General features: G+C 34.0%; 1 protein-coding gene across 3 annotated transcripts in view; it reads right to left on the reverse strand.

Annotated features, from left to right (window-relative positions):
- Positions 1-232: 232 nt before the first annotated feature.
- The window catches only part of LOC132549243 (MAP kinase-activating death domain protein-like), a 72,083-nt gene continuing 48,103 nt past the window's right edge, over positions 233-24,212 (reverse strand). For 2 of the 3 annotated variants that reach the window (XM_060213168.1, XM_060213160.1), the window contains 11 exons: positions 21,360-21,790; positions 19,803-19,962; positions 18,812-18,932; positions 17,292-17,508; positions 16,886-16,993; positions 16,394-16,558; positions 13,758-13,830; positions 13,482-13,588; positions 8,946-9,018; positions 6,541-6,587; positions 233-4,287 (listed from right to left, as the gene is read on the reverse strand). In XM_060213168.1, coding sequence (XP_060069151.1) covers positions 4,165-4,287; positions 6,541-6,587; positions 8,946-9,018; positions 13,482-13,588; positions 13,758-13,830; positions 16,394-16,558; positions 16,886-16,993; positions 17,292-17,508; positions 18,812-18,932; positions 19,803-19,962; positions 21,360-21,790 — 1,625 coding nt within the window. In that variant the 3' untranslated portion in view covers positions 233-4,164. The remainder of the gene's footprint in view (positions 4,288-6,540; positions 6,588-8,945; positions 9,019-13,481; positions 13,589-13,757; positions 13,831-16,393; positions 16,559-16,885; positions 16,994-17,291; positions 17,509-18,811; positions 18,933-19,802; positions 19,963-21,359; positions 21,791-24,212) is intronic. The other variant, XM_060213176.1, reaches the window with a different exon arrangement.

Below are 24,212 nucleotides of genomic sequence, written 5' to 3' on the forward strand. Positions count from 1 at the left end.
CTCATTGCCGACGTGGTAGCATCGTGTCGTTGTCGAGACTTAATAGTGTAAAAGTCAATCAATACAAATAGGTATGTTGTAAAATGAAAGCCATAGCGGCAATACCTGGTGAATACAAGTCCATCCTAGATATATCATCTGTTAAGTTAACCGTTCAGGTAAAATTCTCTGATGACCATTTGGACATTTTATCACAGTTAAACGTCTAGTGAACAAATAACAAAACACGAAATGCGTCTAAGAGCATATATTCTCAATAAAATAACTTAAGTTTATTGCACGTGTAACGTAATTTTTCCTAACATAGGTCTGCATTCTATCTACAAAATATCACATTGTAGAAAATTGTAGAATTACGATATTTTTGTATTACAGGTAGGTACTGAAAGCATGTGCATATCCTATGGCTAGTTCTACATTGTGTTGTAATATTATACCGTAACCAGTATCTACATGTACCTATTCTGTTTAATTTCTTTTGTTAAGACTGGTGACAGTATCAACACCCGATCTTGGGTAAAGGTGATCACTACACACGTCAAAAGCTGACATCATACCTATTTTAGTACTGAAATGTAACGGTTAGATACATTTTTGACTTTTGGCCTTTTTCTCTCCTATTATTTTTTTTAATTCAAAAGAATGTGTTTTACAATAAACAATACTTCCCGTGTTGTGTGTTGATGGCAATGTGTTGACCTTTTGACCTTCTTAAACACAATACGAGTTTCCTTGATATTGTCATGTATCCCACTATTGGCAAGATTGTAGATGACTAAAAGCGTATTCACCAAACCATCCTCATATTCAAGTGTTAATCCTGTTTTCAAACCAATTTTCCTGAAACTCTCCCACCTAGTTATCAACAGTTAAAATCGAGACAATCTCAGAGGTCCGCCATAATTGTGCAGCAAGTTTGAATGATTTATTACAGGATAAAATAATTGGACAAAAGAACACATACCTAGTATGACAACACTTCCAGTTATATTATGATCATGCCTTATTTCACTAATCAACTTCAATATCAAATACTAATGTACCAGCGGTATCACTTTTCTTTCTTTCGAGAACATTGCACATGACTTGTCAGAAAAACTGGGCAAACTTATTTTTTCTTATCAGATATACAATTCTCCATTGTATGTATCAACAGTGTATATTCTTCAAGTATATTCCCTTTTCGCTTGCCATTCGATCAATTCTAAAATGATTTTCCAATGAAAGAAAACACTGTCTAGCTAAAAACACAATCTAAGCATTCATATCACAATTATACATACACAATATACATTTTACATTCGTAAAGAAGGAATTAAAACAAAGATAGGAGGATTTCGTAGACTTAGGATTTCATGGAATGGAATTACGAGATACCAAGGAGGAACTTCACAAATCAAACAATAATACCTGTATATCGTGTGGCTATCTTGCACTGCAATAAGCAAATGGATTTCGTATGAATGTATACTACAACTGACATATGTAGCTGGATTTCATAGGTAAATCGCATCCTAACAAAGAACATTGTTGCTGGATTTCATATCAAGGAACTATCTTTCTGTAACCCTCCATTGGAACACACACAAACATTACATTTCCTATTTCTCGTTTTCAGGACGTTCTAGGTCGATTATGTTTGAATCTATATCATTTCGACTTTCAAATGAATTGATTGTTACAATGTATTTCTAGAACAGTACCTTTTGGTAATAATTAAAATTGATGAGCCTTTTACAGTATGTTTTCATGATAAAATCATATCTCACCATCAGAATGCATTGCTGAGTATTGTGGAATCATGGACATTCCCCTAGGGATTCTTTATCGTGTCTGTTTAGTTAAAAAAAATTGGCAAGGTGTTTGTAGTCTTTATAACACTGTACAATCCTATATCGATGCAGACAGTAACACATAATCAATACTTTAATACTTAACCACCATTAGCCAATAACAATACTTTTTGGGTATAATATCAAACCATCTATAACTTGATACCACTTTGTAGTGTTTGAATAACAACAGGTTTCCCTGTAAATATCTTTCTCCCTTATGGGATAGCGCCATTTTCATGTAATTAGTGGTAAATAATCCATTCAAATGCAAATATACAGTTATAACTTGCTAAGAAAATTGATGAGTTAAATGTATTTGGAATCAATTAGTAGCTGTGTATATAGTGTAAAATATCAAACAAATCATCACCAGATATCAAGATGGCGGTACCTTTGGATAAAGGAAAGTGTTAAATTCCTTCAGTCGCCATTTGTTACACGTCAACCAATAGGAAGAAACTTAAACAGATTCCAAGGTATAAGGTGAGTACCTGGTAACTACGGGACATCAGAACAATTCTATACAAAAATGTACAATGGTATAATTCCTACAAAGTCATATCGGTATAGGTATTTACAACAATGTAACGGGACCTAAATAAACCATTAAACAGATCTAATTAACAGGTCGTGATTCACCGGAGGTGTGATCAGACGTACAGCATTGTAACGAGAAATACCACAATCAATGTCACATCTTTGTTAGCACTCCAATCAGTTGTAATACTGTCCAATCATGATGGTCATTATATAGACTTTTCATTGTATATGCATTTATATATTTCTTTAGTGTCTGGTTTCCTCGACAACGTTCTCCCGACATTTAAACCATAAAATTCTGAAAGTTTACTGTAGCAAATTTGTACCAGTTCGCTGACGAGTATATTGGACAGTGCTACAATGAATTAGAACACTAACGTGTTGATGAATCCAAAATAAAAGGTGAACAAACAAAAATGAATTTTACATGATGGGCAAATGACTTATGTCACAGATTTCTCATATAAATGATATAAACATGGTTATATCATGTGATATAATATGCATATTTAATATCACAAGATCTTCACGTATATCACATGGCATAAGAATTGGCCATCACATGACCTAAGACACGGGATCACATGACAACGCATGATCAGGGAGGTTAACACTGTACAAAGGTATTAACAAATCGTAACGGAACGAACACGTTCAACATCACCTAGGCATTTTGTAGCTTTTTTTATCTACTACACATCTGTCAAAGCATCACAAGTTCGTACAGATTTATTTCACATTCTGTATTTTGTATCAAAATGTCACTTTTAAAGCATATTATGTTGGTTATTATGCTAAATATTTTTATCACCAATGTTCACGATGTTATATGAAAGGTTATAGCAGGATTATACTAATATATATTTGTTCCTCTAGACTTCAAAAGTGAGAAGCAGCTTGTGATTAATCTGTATCACAGATGAAACAAGCGCATCTCCACAAGTCGCTGACTGCCCGCAGATCCTAGTGTACCACATCACATCATTTATAGAACAACACAACTATACGCCTTTATGACCTACACAAGGTTCCCTCTTAAGCCTTGCTAGTCTACACACAATACAATGTAGGACTAATTAAAGGTATGGCATCCTTCACAACAATGGCCATCACAACCAATCAAACCAAACAAAAAAGTTGGCAACTTAACATATATATATCAGCATTAGGAAAATAAATTTCATTTCGTAGAGATTTAGAAGCAAAATATCCATTTTCTTTGAAATATAAAAATATTTTTTATATATATATTTCTTTACAAGTTAACCATTCTATTCATAGCATATCAATCAATCGAATATCATCATACACAATATGAAGCTGCACCACACTGATGTAGATTATTTTACATTCTAAAAATTTGTTATTTATTCCATAACATTTTAAAACTTGTGTGCCTGCAAAATTTGGAGTTTTTGGCCTTACAACAGCAGTATCGTAAAATTCACATAAAAATCATGTAATGTAAACCTATCAATAGGACTCTTATGCATTTAATAAGAAAAATATTTTGTATGAAGAGTTAAATATGCAACGAAATGTGAACACTTATCTTTGGTATGTATTGTGATGCACATGCATATCCAATATACTGTTACCCTTTTCACCGCTAAAAATTTGTATGATGATATATTTTTTCGTTAAGGACGGGGGAAAATGTTCCTCTGTCAATGGAAGGATATCGTTTTTGTATATGACAAACATAATTTTCAAACAATTCGACCACACCATGGTCCAAATAACGTGAGCAATTAAAATACTGGATTAAAGCTTAGGTTTGATTGGTCGATCAGGTCTGCTTTCTCTGTTGTGTAGGCAGAGGGAACAAGGAGGTTTGTGGTTGTTGTTGTTGTTCCATTCCTGCAGCAACGTAAGAAAACACACACAGGACTGCATAGCAGATTTGGTCAGCCTGAAATCAGGATAGAAATAAATTTCAAAACCACAAAGATAAGCACATCCATACAAGTACTATTTGAACATAGTGATATTACTAATATTGGATACAGTAAAACCATTGCCATCATGATTTTTTTTTTTCTTTTCTGAACATTTGAACCTCGATAACTCAAGATGTCAACATAAATAGCAGGTTTAAAATCTTCACATCTTCAATAAAATTGTGATGAAATGAAAAAAAGAACAAAATTGAACTTTAAGGGGTGTTTTGAATTATTGATTTCAAAATGTTTAATAATTTTAATCAATTATAGTTAGTAACACAAAAACAAAGCAATACTATTTCATTTTTGTTAGCAAAAGCAATATTTCAAAAAAACAAATATGGTAACTGGAAAATGGTCAAGAAATTATCTTTTCTGCATATTAGTTGAAAGTGGTCAAGAAGTCATTAAAAATATATGTATTAGCTAAAAGTGGTCAAGGAGTTATTATAAAAAGTGGACACAGTTGTTCAAAATCTGCCATTAAGGTATTAAGGACAAATTTGTCTTCTAAGCTTCTAATTGATGCTACTTTTTAAATGTCATTTGAAAAAACACAACATCAATACACAATTAAACAAAATAAAACTATTGTAACATTAAGTTACCGATGAGAATGGTTATTTGAACAACTCTGTCCAGTTCAGCCGAAATAAACAGAAATTAGAGACACTTTTCAAGTCCATGAGGAATATATAAGGTATAGGTATTAGCACTAGCTAAGCATCAAACCTGATAACCCCATGGCATTTTTACAAATTTAGCTAAAGCTGAAGCATGCATTTTTAAAAAAGTTCATAACTTTCACAAACATCTGTTTATTGTTTATGAAATATTGACTTGTAATCTGTGTTTCCGCTGATGAAATATAAAGTTGCTCTAAAGGTCTATTAACAATTGGTTAGTATATTAAACTGCATCAAACTAGAAAAAGGGTTAAGCAATACAGCAATAAAGGCTAAAAGAAAATTGAGCAGCAAACGCCTACTCTCAGTTGTCACTTGTTCAGTGAGTGATTTCATCATAGCATGCTGGACGGCAAAGATTCTGTGTATCATCAAAGCTATAGGATTGGCCTGGGAACAGGAAACAAAACAAAATCCATCAATATCTAAAGCTTGTCCTTAAGTCTCACAATCAAGGGATGACTGCCTTTCCTCAATGATCTATGGAGGATTCATCACAAATTGTATCACCCATTCCCTCATAAGTGATCCAAGGCTTTACCATCACTAGGTATTGACTTTATTTGCAAAAGGGATACTGCAGAATTATTTTGGTTTTTCAGTAGTTTACTGATGGAAAACTTCATGGTAGAGGAACACCTAACTACAGTGAACCTCTTTTAAGTGCCCCTACTTAGGACAAAAGAAAACAAGGCATAGGCACAAAGAGAGTTTAAATGGTGAAGACCAATATTACTTATCTTTATGGGTTAACATGTATTTGTTCTAGAAGAGCGTATTCAGTTTTTGATTAAATGGGAATAATTGACGGATGTTTGCTCAGTTGCTCCCTGCTGATTATTTTATATCATACAGAAACTGACTCCAGAAGGGACCAACAAACTTCGGCATACAGGATGTAGATTGTGATAGATATATTCTGATAGTACAACATGTACACAACAACAAGTAAATAATTTGGAAATCAATAAAAACATTAGCACAGCTAACATAAGACAGAAATTTGTAAATCAAGGGGATGTACATACTTATATGTAAGCAAAACTGAAGGTAAAAAGCATGACTTTGTTTCACAGTCGAGTAAATATGTAAATGTTATTTTATTGTGAATTTGAAAATTCACTTTAAGGGTGAAGAAACACCATTGTTCAGTTTTACAACAATTTCAAATACCAATATGAATTCAATCTATGGCACACTCTTATTGAATCAACTCCTAATATAACCAATCATTCCGCAGAATGTTAACGGCCAAGCTTTCTTCGTTACTTGAGATTGCGAGACTTGACAACAAAGAAATCAAAGCAGCTTATTCTCACACAGGTTAGAAAAGTATTGTCTAACAATAACTTTTCTTATTGTCACTATATACACAGGTAGAATAGTAAAATAATTCATGCAAAATTACTATCACTTTAAACATAAAATAAATCATATCTACTATTTTGTACGATCTACAACATTTCATGCACACAATCGACCAACAGATCACAAAACTAATATCTTGTTTACATAATTACAGCAGAGACTACTCACCATCCTGGACTTGAACTTGTGTAACGTTACTTGCCGATTTTTGGTATCTGCAATAACGTAAAATGGGAAAAGGTATTAAGTGGTTGTATATGTTGTTCATACAATGAAATCAATGATCAGTCATCTTTTTATGATTATGCATAACATATTTTATAAAATTTGTATTCATGTGAAAATGAAATATAACATAACTATAGAATTTACCAGCACACTATTAAACAAATCAGAACATAGAAAGCATACTGTGTAAGGGGTAAAACCAAATAAGTATTCTGATATATGGAATCAAACTGAATGACATGCTCGGAAAACATGTTACTAGTAACATAATATTTGAAATAAAACAATACTGAGGTATGAAATATTATGTAATTCATTATAAAGACAATCACCAATAGATTTAAACAATTTTATCAACGTGTATTTATTAATGTTGCAGAAAACATGCTGAATAAAGGATGTAAGTACATATCATGCTGGGAATGACTTAAACATCACAAAATACTTAATAAAATCATTAATTTTCATGGGGGATTAAGTTTCATTAATCTTGTTGATAATTTCAATCCAGTTTTTTATTCCCACAAACTGTTAAAATAAGTATATATATTCATATGTGTTTATTCATGAAATGATCTGTCTATGAAATATTTTTACTTCAAATCATGAAAATTACGCCCATGAGAATACATGATTTAACAGTACCACAGGTGTAAGGAAATACATATAAGAAAAAATGCATTCTAATGTAGACGACTGAAAAATGAATATAATTGATGCTTCAAGAATTAATAAGCAATAAATAGTTTTAGCTTATTCAATGATTAGCACACATATCATTAGATTTATTTTCAGTCAACAAAACAAGCAAAAAATCATGAGAAATTAAGTTAGATATAAAAATGCAAACAGGAACAATCCAGAAAAATTAAAGAAAAAAAAAAAAAAAAAACAAACAGTGAAAACAAAAAAGCAGTTTAGAATATTTAAAACACTTAAGGATTTCACAAGGAACATGTATGACAGACAGTAATAAAACAAAAACAAACAAAAAAGGGGAAGAAAGAAAGAGGACAAATCAAGAGAATATAGAAAGACTTATTTCAAAATGATATCAATATATTGGAGATGGTAAATAAAGAAAGACTTATTTCAATATGATATCAATATATTGGAGATGGTAAATTTGGGTTTCATGCAAAATGATGAGCTTGTAACAAAACAATATTTACTGATATTATAAAGAGGATTTTACATGTAAAGTAACCAATCATAAACATGCTGGTTTTGTTTAGAAGCTCTATATCTTTGTACAGAACACACCCATCACTTCAGTATTAACCTGACTCTCTTAAACTATTGGAGGCAATCAGATATATACAGCCTTCCTATCAAAAATGTAATGGGACAAAATCACAATGTAATGTCACAGCAATCATCACTAAAATAACTATTTATAGCTACGTCTGGTTTCGTTTTTGGAGTATTTGATCAACATTAAATGTGAGTAATGAAACCAAAAATACTGATGAGAAAAAAATTGAATATAAGTGTGGCTTTATTCTACTTGGGGAATCAAATCTATTGACATATTAATGATATGAATATATACCCCATCTTACCATAAAAAAAAAAAATAGAAATTTCCAGCAGACTTTAAACTGTAATAAATACCAGCATGCACTAACTATACAAGACATTACAAAACACGGAGGTAGGAATCTTCAACAAGAGGCATGCTAACGATTGATATAACACATACATATCTCAGCATGTGTACTACAATGCCTTCAATTAACCATTTTAAATGATATCACTTTAAGCACCTGATAAATTGAACCAAAACTATGCTGTCATTTCAAGTTACTGACACATGTTAATACATTTATAATGATAAAGTTACATATTTTCTGCATTTATAGAATGTTTAACTTATCCATTTTTTTTCACTTCATGGCTTTACATCTGATCATTGTTATTCTTTTCATTTATTTGCAGACAAAAAAACCTGCTTACGATTCATAACGGTAACAGATTGAATATACAATAAAACCTATCACACTTAATTTCGGGAATGAGTTTAACGTCTACATTAAAAGTGTGCCATTTTTCCAATTAGCTGTTTAATCATCATAATGCTGGTTCTATCTGATAATATTTAATATCCTGCACTCCTTTAGAAATTCTCCTATTGAATTCTTAGCTGGCACTGTGAAATCCTTTACAATTTGTAACCGATGAATCCATGCTTGTTTAGAGAGGTGAAGGCATTGTTATTGATTGGTAAGTATTGTTCACAGGTCTACCACATCCAAAGCAAACAGCATATACTTACTACTACATCAAGGCATAAATAGGATTAAAATCTAAAAGTAAAAAACTTGTGCAACGAGCCATGACCTTACCAAATTCCTCTAGAACAAATATGCCGCCTTTCTGCGTGAAACATTTCTTGATTCGACCTAGCTCAATAAATGACTGAAATGAAAACGTTGAAAGCAACTTAACGATTAAGTGGGTGATACGCATTAAACTGAATTTTCTTTTCTGACCTATACATCTCAAAAAGCGATTAGGTCAGAAAAAAAATTTACCCAGAAACTCAACGGAAAACACAAACGTTACTGTCCTAATTGTCTCTGTTCCAGATTTGGTAAGGAGAAGAAAACACATCACTAATAAAACAAAATCAAAACACTTGAAAATAAATAATAAAAACTAAAAACTTGGATGCCAATTGAATAATTCTTAGATCTGAAAAAACTAATATGCTCACACACAATGAAAGAAACAGAATAGTGCAAACACACGAAGTGCCACAAGACGCTTGTATAGTCAAACAAAAGGTTGACAACAACAGTACAGTAACTACTGGTCTACTGGCCACTACAATAGAGGGACTGGCTGCCAATTTGGCAGTCGGAGTGTTATACGTTTGTGAGTACAGTTACCTCAAAGTCCTTTTATCACCCCGGGTTGATGTATGGAGCGAGCGCAAGGAAGGAAGAAAGATGAAAAAATTTAATGCCATTACCATAAAACATCCAATCACCATGACAACATCACCAATGCAGCAATATAAATATATATATACATATATATGGAAAAACATATCCAAGTTAGCAAACACCAAATCTTTATTAGGGTAGTTATTTTTCTTCAACATGTACGTTGTATCCTGTCGTCGCCTGAAATTTTCTTATTAAGTCAACAATTTCTATTGCTTTAATTGTAAGTATGAATATGATGAGTGTCAACACTGTACATATCAACCCTACGTATCATTGTTATACCTGTAACATTTAAATCAGGCATCTGTAATAAGATTGTGATCAACAATCAACTTAACAGACAGAAGTAAAGTTGGTGTTTTGATTTGTTTTCATTTATCTAATAATTCATAAAGGTATTTGTCAGCAAATTGGTTTAGCTAGCAATTAATCTGAAATAAAACTACCCTAATATAAACAAAATCAAGCAATTTCCAAGGCAACATGCGTACAAATAGCTACTGTGAAACTTCTATTACACTTTTAGGTCCAAACTTTGTCACTCGTATTTTTATTCTCACATTGGTGACATGCAAAGTGGGATCTTTGATTTGATACTAAAACTTGTCTGATGGATAAAATTCATTGTAAAGCTTGTATAACATTGCAAGTTATCAGACGTTCTTCGCATTAGAAACATTTCAAAGAAAACAGCAGTGTTTCTAACATCAGAAACATTGAATTGATTTTAGCAAACAAGGAACAAACAAAACTACAAAAAGGGCAGAGCAAGATAAAACAATGAAAAAAGATTTTTCACTCCTCCATCTTCCATTATGCAGATGTACAATACTACTTAAAGTTCAAGTCTTCAGTTACTTTGAAATGTCTTTCAAATATCCCATCAAGTCTGCTACAGTTTATCTGAAGGGGGCGTTTTTGTGTTAGAAATGCTTAATATAAATCAATGCTGATTTCAGGTTAACATGTATTAAATGGTATTACAAACCAATTACTGTGGTTTGTTAACTTGTCCTTGCAATCAAATGTATTCAATATGGCTTGCTAATCTATTAATTTATTCAACTAGCATGTATCCTAAGTGATGACGCATGCAGTAACACCTACTCTTAAAAGCCCTTTGAATGGGAGAGTCTTAATCTGAGATCTTTTAACATACAATTCTAAATACTGATAAACGAAAAACAGGATTTATATCTTCCACAAATGTTTCTGACATCTCTCTTCATTTGCAGACTGATAATTTCGAAAATATTTGGGGTCAATAATAGGTTAAACAACTCTTTCAGACCTTTTTAATACCTCAAAGATTTCTGCGAGAGTTTGAATCACCATCCATTGTGTAACTATTAACAGTTATAAGCATAGTACATAATCTATGTTCCATCATGGAATTGGAGATCTAGCTCATATTATCTTTTAAGGAAGAAACATCAATATTGATATAGTAATAATTACACTATTCATCACAGGAATACATTTATAACTAGGGTGAAAACTCGACAGTACATTGTGTAACATTTTTGTCAGGTTGGTGATGTCAATGGAATAAAAGTTCTTAAAGAACACAACTAACAGCAGATTTTAATGTGACGTTTCAATGACTGCATGGTTACTTTCATCAGACAAATGACCAGTATGGAGCGTACTAGCAATCACCTAATTACTGTTGACCAATTTGACAATACATCTCAAATTTTCCTCTAAAATTCTTATAAAAAATAAATATTTCAACAACTGTAAATAGACAATTTTAATGATTCGTCAATTACACTACAGGGAATACAGGTAAACATATCTGATGAAAGAACATGCAGAAAAATTAGACAGGGAAAGCATTACTATGGCTTTTTCACATGCTTATCATGCTTAATTAATTCTAGAAACATAAAACTGGGTTTCATCATCATACACCACCACTGTAAGGAACTAGTTGATATTTTCTACCTTCCTTCCATTAACTACATGCCAGTACAGATAGTCTACAAATGAACCCTAGGAGGCTGTTTATATAAACTATGTACATCAGAGATGTCACAAACATTGCACACTTGACCCAGGTTTATGTTTAAATTATATACTGAAGGTCACATGCAAAGCAGATCATTCCTGATAGAGGACCAACGGACACCAGAACAGGGGCAGTGTCTTGGTAGGGTTCTCAGCAAGGAGGGCATTTGGTCAATACTCAAGTGCATTTAATTCTACAGCCTATGGTGTGGTCATTTGTCAATATAAAAGTGTACTTGATTTAGTTTGATCTAAACTAGTGCTGTCAAATGTCCATACTGATTAAGGGATGAATTGATTTTTTTTTATCATAGTGTAATTAGTGTGGTCACCTGTCAATATTGATGTTATCAAAATACAGGTTAAGTTTTTTAATCAGCTTCCTCATGCTTATTTTTTTTAATTAGTTTATTGTTCTTTTATGCAATGTGCCTATGTTATTATCAATCACTTAATTTTGAGGCAGAGCATATCAATCACTTAATTTTGAGGCAGAGCATATCTCCTTGGTTAAAGGCTACCTCCCTGAACAACGTATAGTTGTATGCTAACAAAACCAGTAAGGTAAAGAGTCTTGCTACAGAATACAACCACATCAACACAGACTGGTCATTTCTCTGCTGCTAAGAGAAATCCAAATTGCCTTGTGTAGTAAGCATCAAACCACAAACCTCGGATCTTCTCCTGAGGTAACATTGGCCAAAGCTCTACCGGCTCAGCAATCTGGGTCCTTTTCATTATCACAATCTTTAATCTCTAGAAGTATGCATGTCTGAGTACTACTTGGTAAAACTTGATGCTTAATAATAGGAGATATATTAAAATTTGAATTCATTGAGCTTGAAAGAAATATTTCAGATAAAATAATCATTTGGAGTTGTGTACAATAAAAACTCATTGCCTCTGGTTTCTATTTTAATCAATTTTATAATGTTATTAATTGTGATTGTTTATTAAGCATTTTTTCCCATGTAATTCCTGTATTTTTACACTACTTACAGAGGTTGTAATATCATTGCTAATACTGCTTTTTCCTAAAACATAACTAGCAAACTTGTATATCATTGGACTGGTTTTATCTTGATAATGATTATTTTGAATTATCTGATTACTTCATTATCTGTTTTGCACGTGTTTCTTAAAAACAAATACAGTATCAAGTTTATCACAATATCCCTTAATAAATTAAATACAAACATTTCATAAACTTGGTAGTCGTATATATAGTAGGAGTTTTACTACAGCAATAGATTTATATAAATGCACCAATGTCGGTAGGACTTTCACACACGTCTAACATAATACTTCACATTATGAAGCATATATTAATGCAACTTTTTAACATGCATTTATCAATATGTGTGACATAATACATGTCTGACTGCATGACCATATACATCAAACCACTGTGGTTGTTAAATTGTATAAGGGATGGATAAGGAAGGATAATAATGGTATCTGTATCTGCCAAACATTAAATTATGACATAAATATTGTGTATTTCAATGCTTCCAATATTTCTGAGAAATTTGGTATTTATTCCTTGTGAAACGATATAGTTATATGAAGATATTTAATGAAAGACAAGTCCTAACTGGATAGGTCTCTCTTGTATCACATTCGATCTATTTAACGAGAAATGTATTTAACTTTTTATTGCTCAATAATTTGCCCTATAAAAAATCCTTGAACTAATTATATCTGTTTCTTAAGACAAAGCTCAATTACGAAAAAACACAATAATTTCTAACAAGCTCACTACATATTTGGCAGATATAGATATCAATGCTGATACACGAGATTGAGATGGGGAGGTGGTGAGGAGCATTTTAACCTTTGGTGAGTGTCTACCTTTATACATCAATCAACAGTCATATGACTATATGGGACATGTACGGGGAGGGTGATTTATATCCTCACCTTGCTATTGGCTAAGAGGAGCCCGATTCCCTCCATACACACTTGTAGTAGGCCTCCTTGACCAGACTTCAAATCCTGTACAGGAAATTCCCCTCCCAATTCTGGACCTGACAAAAGGCAAATATATATAAACACTCTGATGATAATGATTTTTTTATAATAAGTAAAATGACTGTTAAAAATTTGTATATTCCATATGAAAAATAGCACTAACTGATCAGACATGCTGTAAGGTTGAGATGTCATGATATATTTTATCATACAATGAGTGTCTACCTGCAATTTTCCCATTGTTCCTAGCAGCAGCTTTCTCCATAGCTTCTTTGACACAGAAATACAGCTCTCGACACTGCAAGGTAAAATTATCTCATCATGAAGACTCCAAACATCATTTTATTTTTAGAAAGATCAGTAAAACAACTTCTTCAATATCATATTCTTAAGATTACAATCAGTTGCTGGGTATCCAAGAAGGCCTACATACAGTAACTATAAACAGGTCTCATGTTTACCTGTAGGATTACAGCTAGGCTGAGGTCATATCTACATACAGTAACTATAAACATGTCTTATGTTTACCTGTAGGATTACAGCTAGGCTGAGGTCATATCTACATACAGTAACTATAAACATGTCTTATGTTTACCTGTAGGATTACAGCTAGGCTGAGGTCATATCTACATACAGTAACTATAAACAGGTCTCATGTTTACCTGTAGGATTACAGCTTGGCTGAGGTCATATCTACATACAGTAACTATAAACATGTCTTATGTTTACCTGTAGGATTACAGCTTGGCTGAGGTCATATCTACATACAGTAACTATAAACATGTCTCATGTTTACCTGTAGGATTACAGCTAGGCTGAGGTCTACCTTATGATCCACATACAGTAACTATAAACATGTCTTATGTTTACCTGTAGGATTACAGCTAGGCTGAGGTCATATCTATATACAGTAACTATAAACAGGTCTCATGTTTACCTGTAGGATTACAGCTAGGCTGAGGTCATATCTACATACATTAACTATAAACATGTCTCGTGTTTACCTGTAGGATTACAGCTTGACTGAGGTCATACATGTATCTACATACAGTAACTATAAACAGGTCTCATGTTTACCTGTAGGATTACAGCTAGGCTGAGGTCATATCTACATACAGTAACTATAAACAGGTCTCATGTTTACCTGTAGGATTACAGCTAGGCTGAGGTCATATCTACATACAGTAACTATAAACATGTCTTATGTTTACCTGTAGGATTACAGCTAGGCTGAGGTCATATCTATATACAGTAACTATAAACAGGTCTCGTGTTTACCTGTAGGATTACAGCTAGGCTGAGGTCATATCTACATACAGTAACTATAAACAGGTCTCATGTTTACCTGTAGGATTACAGCTAGGCTGAGGTCATATCTACATACAGTAACTATAAACAGGTCTCATGTTTACCTGTAGGATTACAGCTAGGCTGAGGTCATACATGTATCTACATACAGTAACTATAAACAGGTCTAATGTTTACCTGTAGGATTACAGCTAGGCTGAGGTCATATCTACATACAGTAACTATAAACAGGTCTCATGTTTACCTGTAGGATTACAGCTAGGCTGAAGTCATATCTACATACAGTAACTATAAACAGGTCTCGTGTTTACCTGTAGGATTACAGCTAGGCTGAGGTCATATCTACATACAGTAACTATAAACAGGTCTAATGTTTACCTGTAGGATTACAGCTAGGCTGAGATCATATCTACATACAGTAACTATAAACAGGTCTCATGTTTACCTGTAGGATTACAGCTAGGCTGAAGTCATATCTACATACAGTAACTATAAACAGGTCTCGTGTTTACCTGTAGGATTACAGCTAGGCTGAGGTCATATCTACATACAGTAACTATAAACAGGTCTCATGTTTACCTGTAGGATTACAGCTAGGCTGAGGTCATACCTACATACAGTAACTATAAACATGTCTTATGTTTACCTGTAGGATTACAGCTTGGCTGAGGTCATATCTACATACAGTAACTATAAACATGTCTTATGTTTACCTGTAGGATTACAGCTAGGCTGAGGTCATATCTACATACAGTAACTATAAACAGGTCTCATGTTTACCTGTAGGATTACAGCTAGGCTGAGGTCATATCTACATACAGTAACTATAAACATGTCTTATGTTTACCTGTAGGATTACAGCTAGGCTGAGGTCATATCTACATACAGTAACTATAAACAGGTCTCATGTTTACCTGTAGGATTACAGCTAGGCTGAGGTCATATCTACATACATTAACTATAAACATGTCTTATGTTTACCTGTAGGATTACAGCTAGGCTGAGGTCATATCTACATACAGTAACTATAAACATGTCTCGTGTTTACCTGTAGGATTACAGCTAGGTTGAGGTCATATCTACATACAGTAACTATAAACAGGTCTCATGTTTACCTGTTGGATTACAGCTAGGCTGAGGTCATATCTACATACAGTAACTATAAACAGGTCTCATGTTTACCTGTAGGATTACAGCTAGGCTGAGGTCATACATGTATCTACATACAGTAACTATAAACATGTCTCGTGTTTACCTGTAGGATTACAGCTAGGCTGAGGTCATATCTACATACAGTAACTATAAACAGGTCTCATGTCTACCTGTAGGATTACAGCTAAGCTGAGGTCATATCTACATACAGTAACTATAAACATGTCTGATGTTTACTTGTAGGATTACAGCTATAGACTGATGTCTACCTTATGATCCACATACAGTAACTATAAACATGTCTTATGTTTACCTGTAGGATTACAGCTATAGGCTGATGTCTACCTTATGATGATAAAACTTTTTTCTCTAGAACTTATACATTTTACACTCAATCCTACCTTTTTAGTGTAGAACTGGTTGAGTTGAACCTTTTCACCATGTTTACGCCACAAACATAGAACTTTAGTCTTAGGACAGTATGTCATATTGACAAGTTTTTCGTACCACCAACGATCACAGATGGCTCCCATCACACTCCGCAGAATAATACAATCATCACAAACCTATGTCAGGCGTAAATAAACAGGACTTTTGTTAGAATTAATCTCAGTAACGTTCCTCAATTATTTTAGAAAGAAACATTAATGCAGTAGTGATTGCAAATTTTATATAGCAATAAGTAAATTTAACTGGACACAAAAATTGGGTAGAAAACAAAGTTTAAACAGTAACACTAATGTGGGTATGAAATCAAGTAAGTTTTCACAACTGCCAACACTGTTCATATGTTTCAATTCGGAGTTTCTGTATGGCATGATAAAGATTTTGGTAAAAATATGTCAGTAACACATTATAGTTCAGACTGATGAAGAATGTAGCCCTTTACTAACCTCCATGAAGAGCATGTCCCCTGAGTTATCACTTCCCCAATGAACAGTGAAAGACTGTTTCTGCATAAAACGGCTTCCCATTGGCTTCAGGGGTATGTCATTTCCATGCTGAAGGCAGAAACAGAATTAATATACATGGACAGATTTGCGAGACAAAACCAAGAATCAAGGCATTACGAGAGACACAGACATGAGGCAAACATCTAGACAGATATCAGTAGTATTATTTGATAAGCATGTAATTTCCAGTAGACAAATGTGCCAATTTACTAAGATCATCATCTCGTGAGAATAGTAGCTGTTAACAGTAAACATGTAGGTCTGTCATATGTTACCACTCACAATACATATTGCTTGGTTTAGTTAAGATCTCCAAATAGCTTTTTCTAGGCATGCTAGTACTTACCATACTCATTGCTTGGTCCAATATAGCATTGACCTCAGTGCTAAATGTAAGGCCTATGTGAGACTTTCCGAGAAGACGTCGCACTTTCTTCCTCATCTCCTGCTTATTGCAGCGCATCATGACCATAAAACTGGCCAGGTTGTATAACATAGTGGCCAAGAGGCGATCCTCATCTTGCTCAAGGCGCTTCTTTTCACTGTCTCCTAAGGAGTTATACCTGTAAGATGGGTAAACATTAGCCTTAACAGTTGTTGTAAACATAATCTAGAAAAGTGTTATTCTATACACATATATGTCATCTTTATATCTTGTGTTTTATCAGTATTACACTATAGGTCTAACCAGAGTCAGTGAATCAGAAAGTATAGGCCACAGGTAAAGTCTAACCAGAGTCAGTGAATCAGAAAGTATAGGCCACAGGTAAAGTCTAACCAGAGTCAGTGAATCAGAAAGTATAGGCCACAGGTAAAGTCTAACCAGAGTCAGTGAATCAGAAAGTACTGGCCACACGTAAAGTCTAACCAGAGTCAGTGAATCAGAAAGTATAGGCCACAGGTAAAGTCTAACCAGAGTCAGTGAATCAGAAAGTATAGGCCACAGGTAAAGTCTGACCATAGGCCACAGGTAAAGTCTAACCAGAGTCAGTGAATCAGAAAGTATAGGCCACAGGTAAAGTCTAACCAGAGTCAGTGAATCAGAAAGTATAGGCCACAGGTAAAGTCTAACCAGAGTCAGTGAATCAGAAAGTATTGGCCAAAGGTAAAGTCTAACCAGAGTCAGTGAATCAGAAAGTATAGGCCACAGGTAAAGTCTAACCAGAGTCAGTGAATCAGAAAGTATAGGCCACAGGTAAAGTCTAACCAGAGTCAGTGAATCAGAAAGTATATGCCACAGGTAAAGTGTAACGAGAGTCAGTGAATCAGAAAGTATAGGCCACAGGTAAAGTCTAATGAGAGTCAGTGAATCAGAAAGTATATGCCACAGGTAAAGTCTAACCAGAGTCAGTGAATCAGAAAGTATAGGCCACAGGTAAAGTCTAACCAGAGTCAGTGAATCAGAAAGTATAGGCCACAGGTAAAGTCTAACCAGAGTCAGTGAATCAGAAAGTATAGGCCACAGGTAAAGTGTAACGAGAGTCAGTGAATCAGAAAGTATAGGCCACAGGTAAAGTGTAACGAGAGTCAATGAATCAGAAAGTATAGGCCACAGGTAAAGTGTAACCAGAGTCAGTGAATCACAAAGTATAGGCCACAGGTAAAGTCTAACCAGAGTCAGAGAATCAGAAAGTATAGGCCACAGGTAAAGTGTAACCAGAGTCAGTGAATCAGAAAGTATAGGCCACAGGAAAAGTGTAACCAGAGTCAGAGAATCAGAAACATGTATAACATAGCATGTTAACAGCAATCTATAAAACTGTGGAACTAGCAATATCAGAGAAATGCAGCTAAATATAAATTCACACAAATATCTATATCTGGCATGGATGATGGATGGATCAGTGGACTAAAACTGTACCCTACCTCTCCATCATCTCCCCAGGTCCCTGGTCCATGCCAATTATGTCACGCTCCTGTGCCACGGCATCAAGGTACACATCCTCCCAGAACTGCATTTGGTCCCACAGTCGTGACCTGTCCTTGGCTGGAGAAACAGGTCATATATTAATATAGATTACCCCTATTTACCTTGGAGCAAGGGAGGGCACACCACGTCTACTTTTTACAATTGTAGTCTTCCACAAAAGATTATTTATGCCAAACAATGCATCATACGACATTTGTTTGTAACACTGGTAATTTTCTGCAGTATACAGCTCATCAGCCAGTGAAAGACGTTCTTTGTGAAATTGGTGAGCATTAGAGTGGTAAACCAGAGGTAGAGGGTTTGAATTCTCGCAGAGGCATTGAATTAAATAAAGACCTCCAGAGAAAATCAGGCTTATTATAACAATTCTAGGAACTACAAAAAGTTGCACTAACCACTCCCATTACCATAATCACAAGTTCTCGCAGATGACAAATGAAAGTGGTTTGATAAGAGCTGTTTGAGAACAGCATAGCCCATCTGTTGTTGTTATATTTCATATAATTACAAATTTTACTTTTAGACCCTTAAATATGAATATATGGATTAACACATTGAGAATAATTCATAATGCTTGAATCATTTAATGATCAACTGCTCAGTGATATTAATAATATCCTTCTACTTGGAAAAACTTACGATAAAACCTGAAAATGTTAAGGTAGAATGCCACAGCTGATGCCAGAGTTACTATATTAGAATAGTGCCACCTCTTTTCCCACTTACTGTTACAACTGGAAATCACTTTTTTTCAGAGGGAGTTGTTTCGATGGAAGTTGGCAAATAAAAGAGATTTTATTTGTTTGTCATGTAATAAGATATTACACCTCAATACTACAAGGTGGAGCGATGAAATTAATAGTCTCAGGAATACCCAGAAACAAAGAAAACTGAATCATTTACTGTAAAAAAACAAGCTAAACTTACTGACGAGACCCTCGTACAGGTACATGCGTGACGTCTCTGGACTGAGAGGAAGCGGTGATGTACTCAACATCTTGCCTTCTGGGTAACGATACCCAGAACTCAGACTGCTCTTGTTGCTGAAGGTACTGGGAGATCGTGTTCTCTTGGTGTAGTTCACCATCTATAGGTAGATACAAGTACATTGATCAAATACTACACAGAAAAAATGTCTTCAATAGCAAATATTAACACTGTTAGGAAAACCTGTTATTTTATAAAGGGGATTAAGGCCACATCCTGATTATATGTATATAGAAATATTTGAACAAGCAGTGTTCACTGGTGATCAACATTTACATAAACTATCTGTATCTACTAATACATATCAATGAGGATATATTGATGAAGACACCTTTCAAAATGCAAAGACACAAAATTTAGTAGAAGCATTTACATCCTAAATAATTCTCTTCGAAATATAAATTCAATCTTTCCTCGTTATAAAAAAACTTTTCCTGCACGCGAAAACATATGTAACATACAGACATACTCTTATTTCTCCAACAGAGTAACGAGAAAACAATCACATATTTCAGTTAACACACAGCAATCACTTGATGACAAACAACTTATTCTCAAAAACATTCATAAGATCAATGTGAAACATATGGTACCTTGCATTTTTTTCTCATCTCAAAAACACAAATATTCATAATATTAATGAAATTTCCTCATGCAATTTTATCACAAAAGAGAAAAAAATAAAATATATATAAAAAGACTTGACAAAAATTACTCCATTACATATCACATCATAAAAAAACAGTTTTTATAAGGCTGTTAATAAATCCTTCTATACAATGAGTACAATGTAAGGCCAGGATGTATTTCAAATAAGTCATCAAATTATTACGTCAAGCTTTTGGTCTGTGATATCAGGTAATCAGTAAAAATAAGTTTGGTAATCATTTCTTGTCAGGCATGACTGAAAATGAAAACTCCCTAAACCAGTACGTAGTCTGTTGAAGAAATAATACAACAGATTAAAGATAAGTCAAATGCTGCATGGAAGACTGGATACATACAAAAGAAAAAAAGATGTTTTTCACATGCAAACAAGAAGTTTTTCAAATCTAAATATTACCCACATAGATAACCAAGTATTCATATACCAATGGAAGTATATACATGCAAAAATTGGTTCCATACATCTGCTATACAACACACAAGAGCCCTCATCATCAATCTCTTTCTCGTATGCTGATTTTTGTTTTTCCTACATCCAAAGAAATTCTTTTATAAACAAATATTCTAAAATTTTAAATTTTAATTTAATCTTAAATTATCTTTTTCACATACAAATATTTTCACAAGATACAAAAATAAAATACATTTCAAATATACAAAAGTTTCTTGTATGAAAATATCATTTCTCATCCATCATTCATGAAAAGACATTGCCAATAAGTAATTCTAGAGTTTCTTCCACATACATACCCTATCCCCTCTACCAAATAGAGAAGTGAAGAAAACATCATGCAAATAGACTTTTTAACTTTTAAAGTACATTCTACGCACCCCAGACATTTCCATCTCGCTATCTGACAAAGTGCTCCTGATGGAGTGATGGTTTATCCGTTTTTTCCTCTGCCCTTCATCCTCCCCCACTGTTTCTGAGCTGCTAGACATCAGGGTACTTGCCTCTGAATTTTCCGAGTCAACACTGAAACGCTTTCCACCGCTATCTGCAAACAAGTCTTTATTTTTCACCATCTGGTGCATGACATCAGAATTGGAGGATATGACAGCATCAGAGCTTGTTCCTGATGTGATGATGATGTCACACTTATTGGGGTTGTTGGACTTGGCAGTGTTCCTGTTCTGGTCTACCTGTAGAGGATGTCTCCCGGATGTGATCACAGTAGAGTGGCTAGCATCAACATTTCCCTGGTGTAGAGACTGGATCTCGATGTTCTCAAACTCTTCACCATTCACCAGTACCGGAGACCCTGGAGAGGAAGATAACATTTCATAAACAATTAAGCCGAATCAGGGAACATGTCCAACTTATAATTTCTCTTCAGAAATTAATGAAAGAATCAACAAAAAAAGTCCACATTAAGAATTTCATTAAAAGATATGAAATAAACATGACATACAAGAGTTAGGGTCCAATATCCTGACAGTTTGTGTAATAAAGTTACTGGAAAATTACATCTTTTTATGAATAAGTTCACCTTTTGAATAAAAATAATGGGTTATTATGCTAACAAAAGTGATCAGTATTTCTAATTTGAACCAAATGGGAACCACAAAAACATGAGACAAAGGAGGTATTTCTGTGAAGAACTCTTGTCATACACTATATGGTCGTACAATATTCCCTTGTCTTTGGACTATAACCACCAATGTGAACCTTTCAAGCGTTCTACAGTAATGGATTTCTAGAACTGTGCCTCCTCAACTCTCAGACTGTAACCTTGATCATCTAATAGATTTATGTATTACGAGCAGCCTACAGGAAATGAACTATAAGTAACTTTACTTCCTCTCTCAAGTATACAGGTTATCTAAGTTAACCTTTAAAACAAGCATGCTGCAGTTCTTTCAGACAGTTTCCAACTTGAAGCCATATTAATGTAAACCATGCAACCTTATCATCGATAAGACGATCATTGACCTAAATTAATCATACACAACATGCAATTCATTAGAATTTGAAATAAAATGTAATAAATGATATTTTATAAAGAATATGTTTCTATGACACCATATCCTGGTACATGTATCAAGATTAGTCATTTAAAACGATTTAATACTTTCCAGCAAACATGAACTTTACTGTTACATCTTCTAAAATAAACTCATTTTTCTGACTGAAATTCAAAAAAGTATTAAAATGTTTCAATTAATTCTTGTTAGTGAAGCTATGTGTAAATAAAAGAAGAGTGAAGAAAAACGCCACCAAAGAAATTATCATAAAAAGCCAAATGACATGACAATTGAGTAAGCCATTCAGAGTATTCATGCTTTAATCATATTATGACCATTATACAATATAATAGTCTCAGACATTAATTTATCAATTAAACAATTTTCAGATTAAGTCAATACAAAGAAAACATACAAAAGTTCCAGAAGCTATGAAACAGTAAATTAAACTGAACTCAGTAATGGCTTAATCAATGCAAGCTGATGCTGACGACCAAACACAACAAATCATAAATGTCTTTGCAAAAGATCTCTGTGAAATCTACATTATCATTATATATGGATTTTTTTTCTTAGTTTTTTTTTTTTCAATTTGTCATTATTAATACTGTCCAAATGTTGCAGAATGTGAAAATTGTTCATACAAAAAGATGTAGCCATCCAGAGATCATATCATTTGTTGTTATGGGACTGAACACACTAAATTCCTAAACATTGTGGAATTCTCCTTAATAACCCATGAAGATGATGATGACGATGATGATGATGATGATGATGATGATGATGATGATGATGATGATGATGATGATGATGATGATGATGATGATGATGATGATGATGATGATGATGATGATGATGATGATGATGATGATGATGATGATGATGATGATGATGATGATGATATTTCCTTACGATTGCCTGTGAAATACTAGTCTAGTGCCCATAACAACATACAAAGAGGCATACATAAGCCAAGCAAGCCTTTGAGGGATGGGGAGGAGGTAAGCTTTGGGGAGGGAGCAGGCACTGGGAATAAGCAGTGGGGGTGCAAGGGGAGGATACCAACCTGACTCTGTGCTATTGCTAGAGGTGGAGTGATCAGAATAATGGGTAGATACAGGCCGCTCCGCCCGGGTCCAGCCGGGACATGTGTGACCTACAGCGGGCAATAAACCGGCACGGTGAGAGCCTGCCAACCAATCAAATCACTCGGTCCAAAAATGCTCAAGGTACAACACAGCAAAAGATAAGCTAAGCCATAAACAAAAAATGGAAAATAAAAGAGGCAAAACTGGACAAAGGGTCACCCTAATCCTGAACCGGAAGTCACTATGAAAACATTGTTAGTACCTTGATTATTGGATTTAATTAATTTGATAATATTTCTATACAGCATATAACATATCCTATGTATCAATGTGAGGTTATTTCTACAAAGCATACAGGTGCAAAAGACTGAAGGAAAACATTCTGCACAATTTATGTACACACTTAACAGGTCTGCAAGCATTTGATTATTAAGTTCCTTAACACAAAATTGTTTTTTTTCTTTTAAACTGCTTTAATATCAAGGGATGTCATGGCATTTGAAAATCAAAAGGAAAACACATAAAATATCACAATCAAGCCATAAAAAATAAATGTGATGCACTGCAAAAGCTGTTGACCAACACAAGTCACTGGACCAGAAGCTGATCACACAAGCAGCAGATAATAAAA

Source organism: Ylistrum balloti, unplaced genomic scaffold, assembly GCF_031769215.1.
Source record: "Ylistrum balloti isolate Yb309-2 unplaced genomic scaffold, AGI_CSIRO_Ybal_v1 Utg369618, whole genome shotgun sequence".
NCBI classification, from domain to species: Eukaryota; Metazoa; Mollusca; class Bivalvia; order Pectinida; family Pectinidae; genus Ylistrum; species Ylistrum balloti.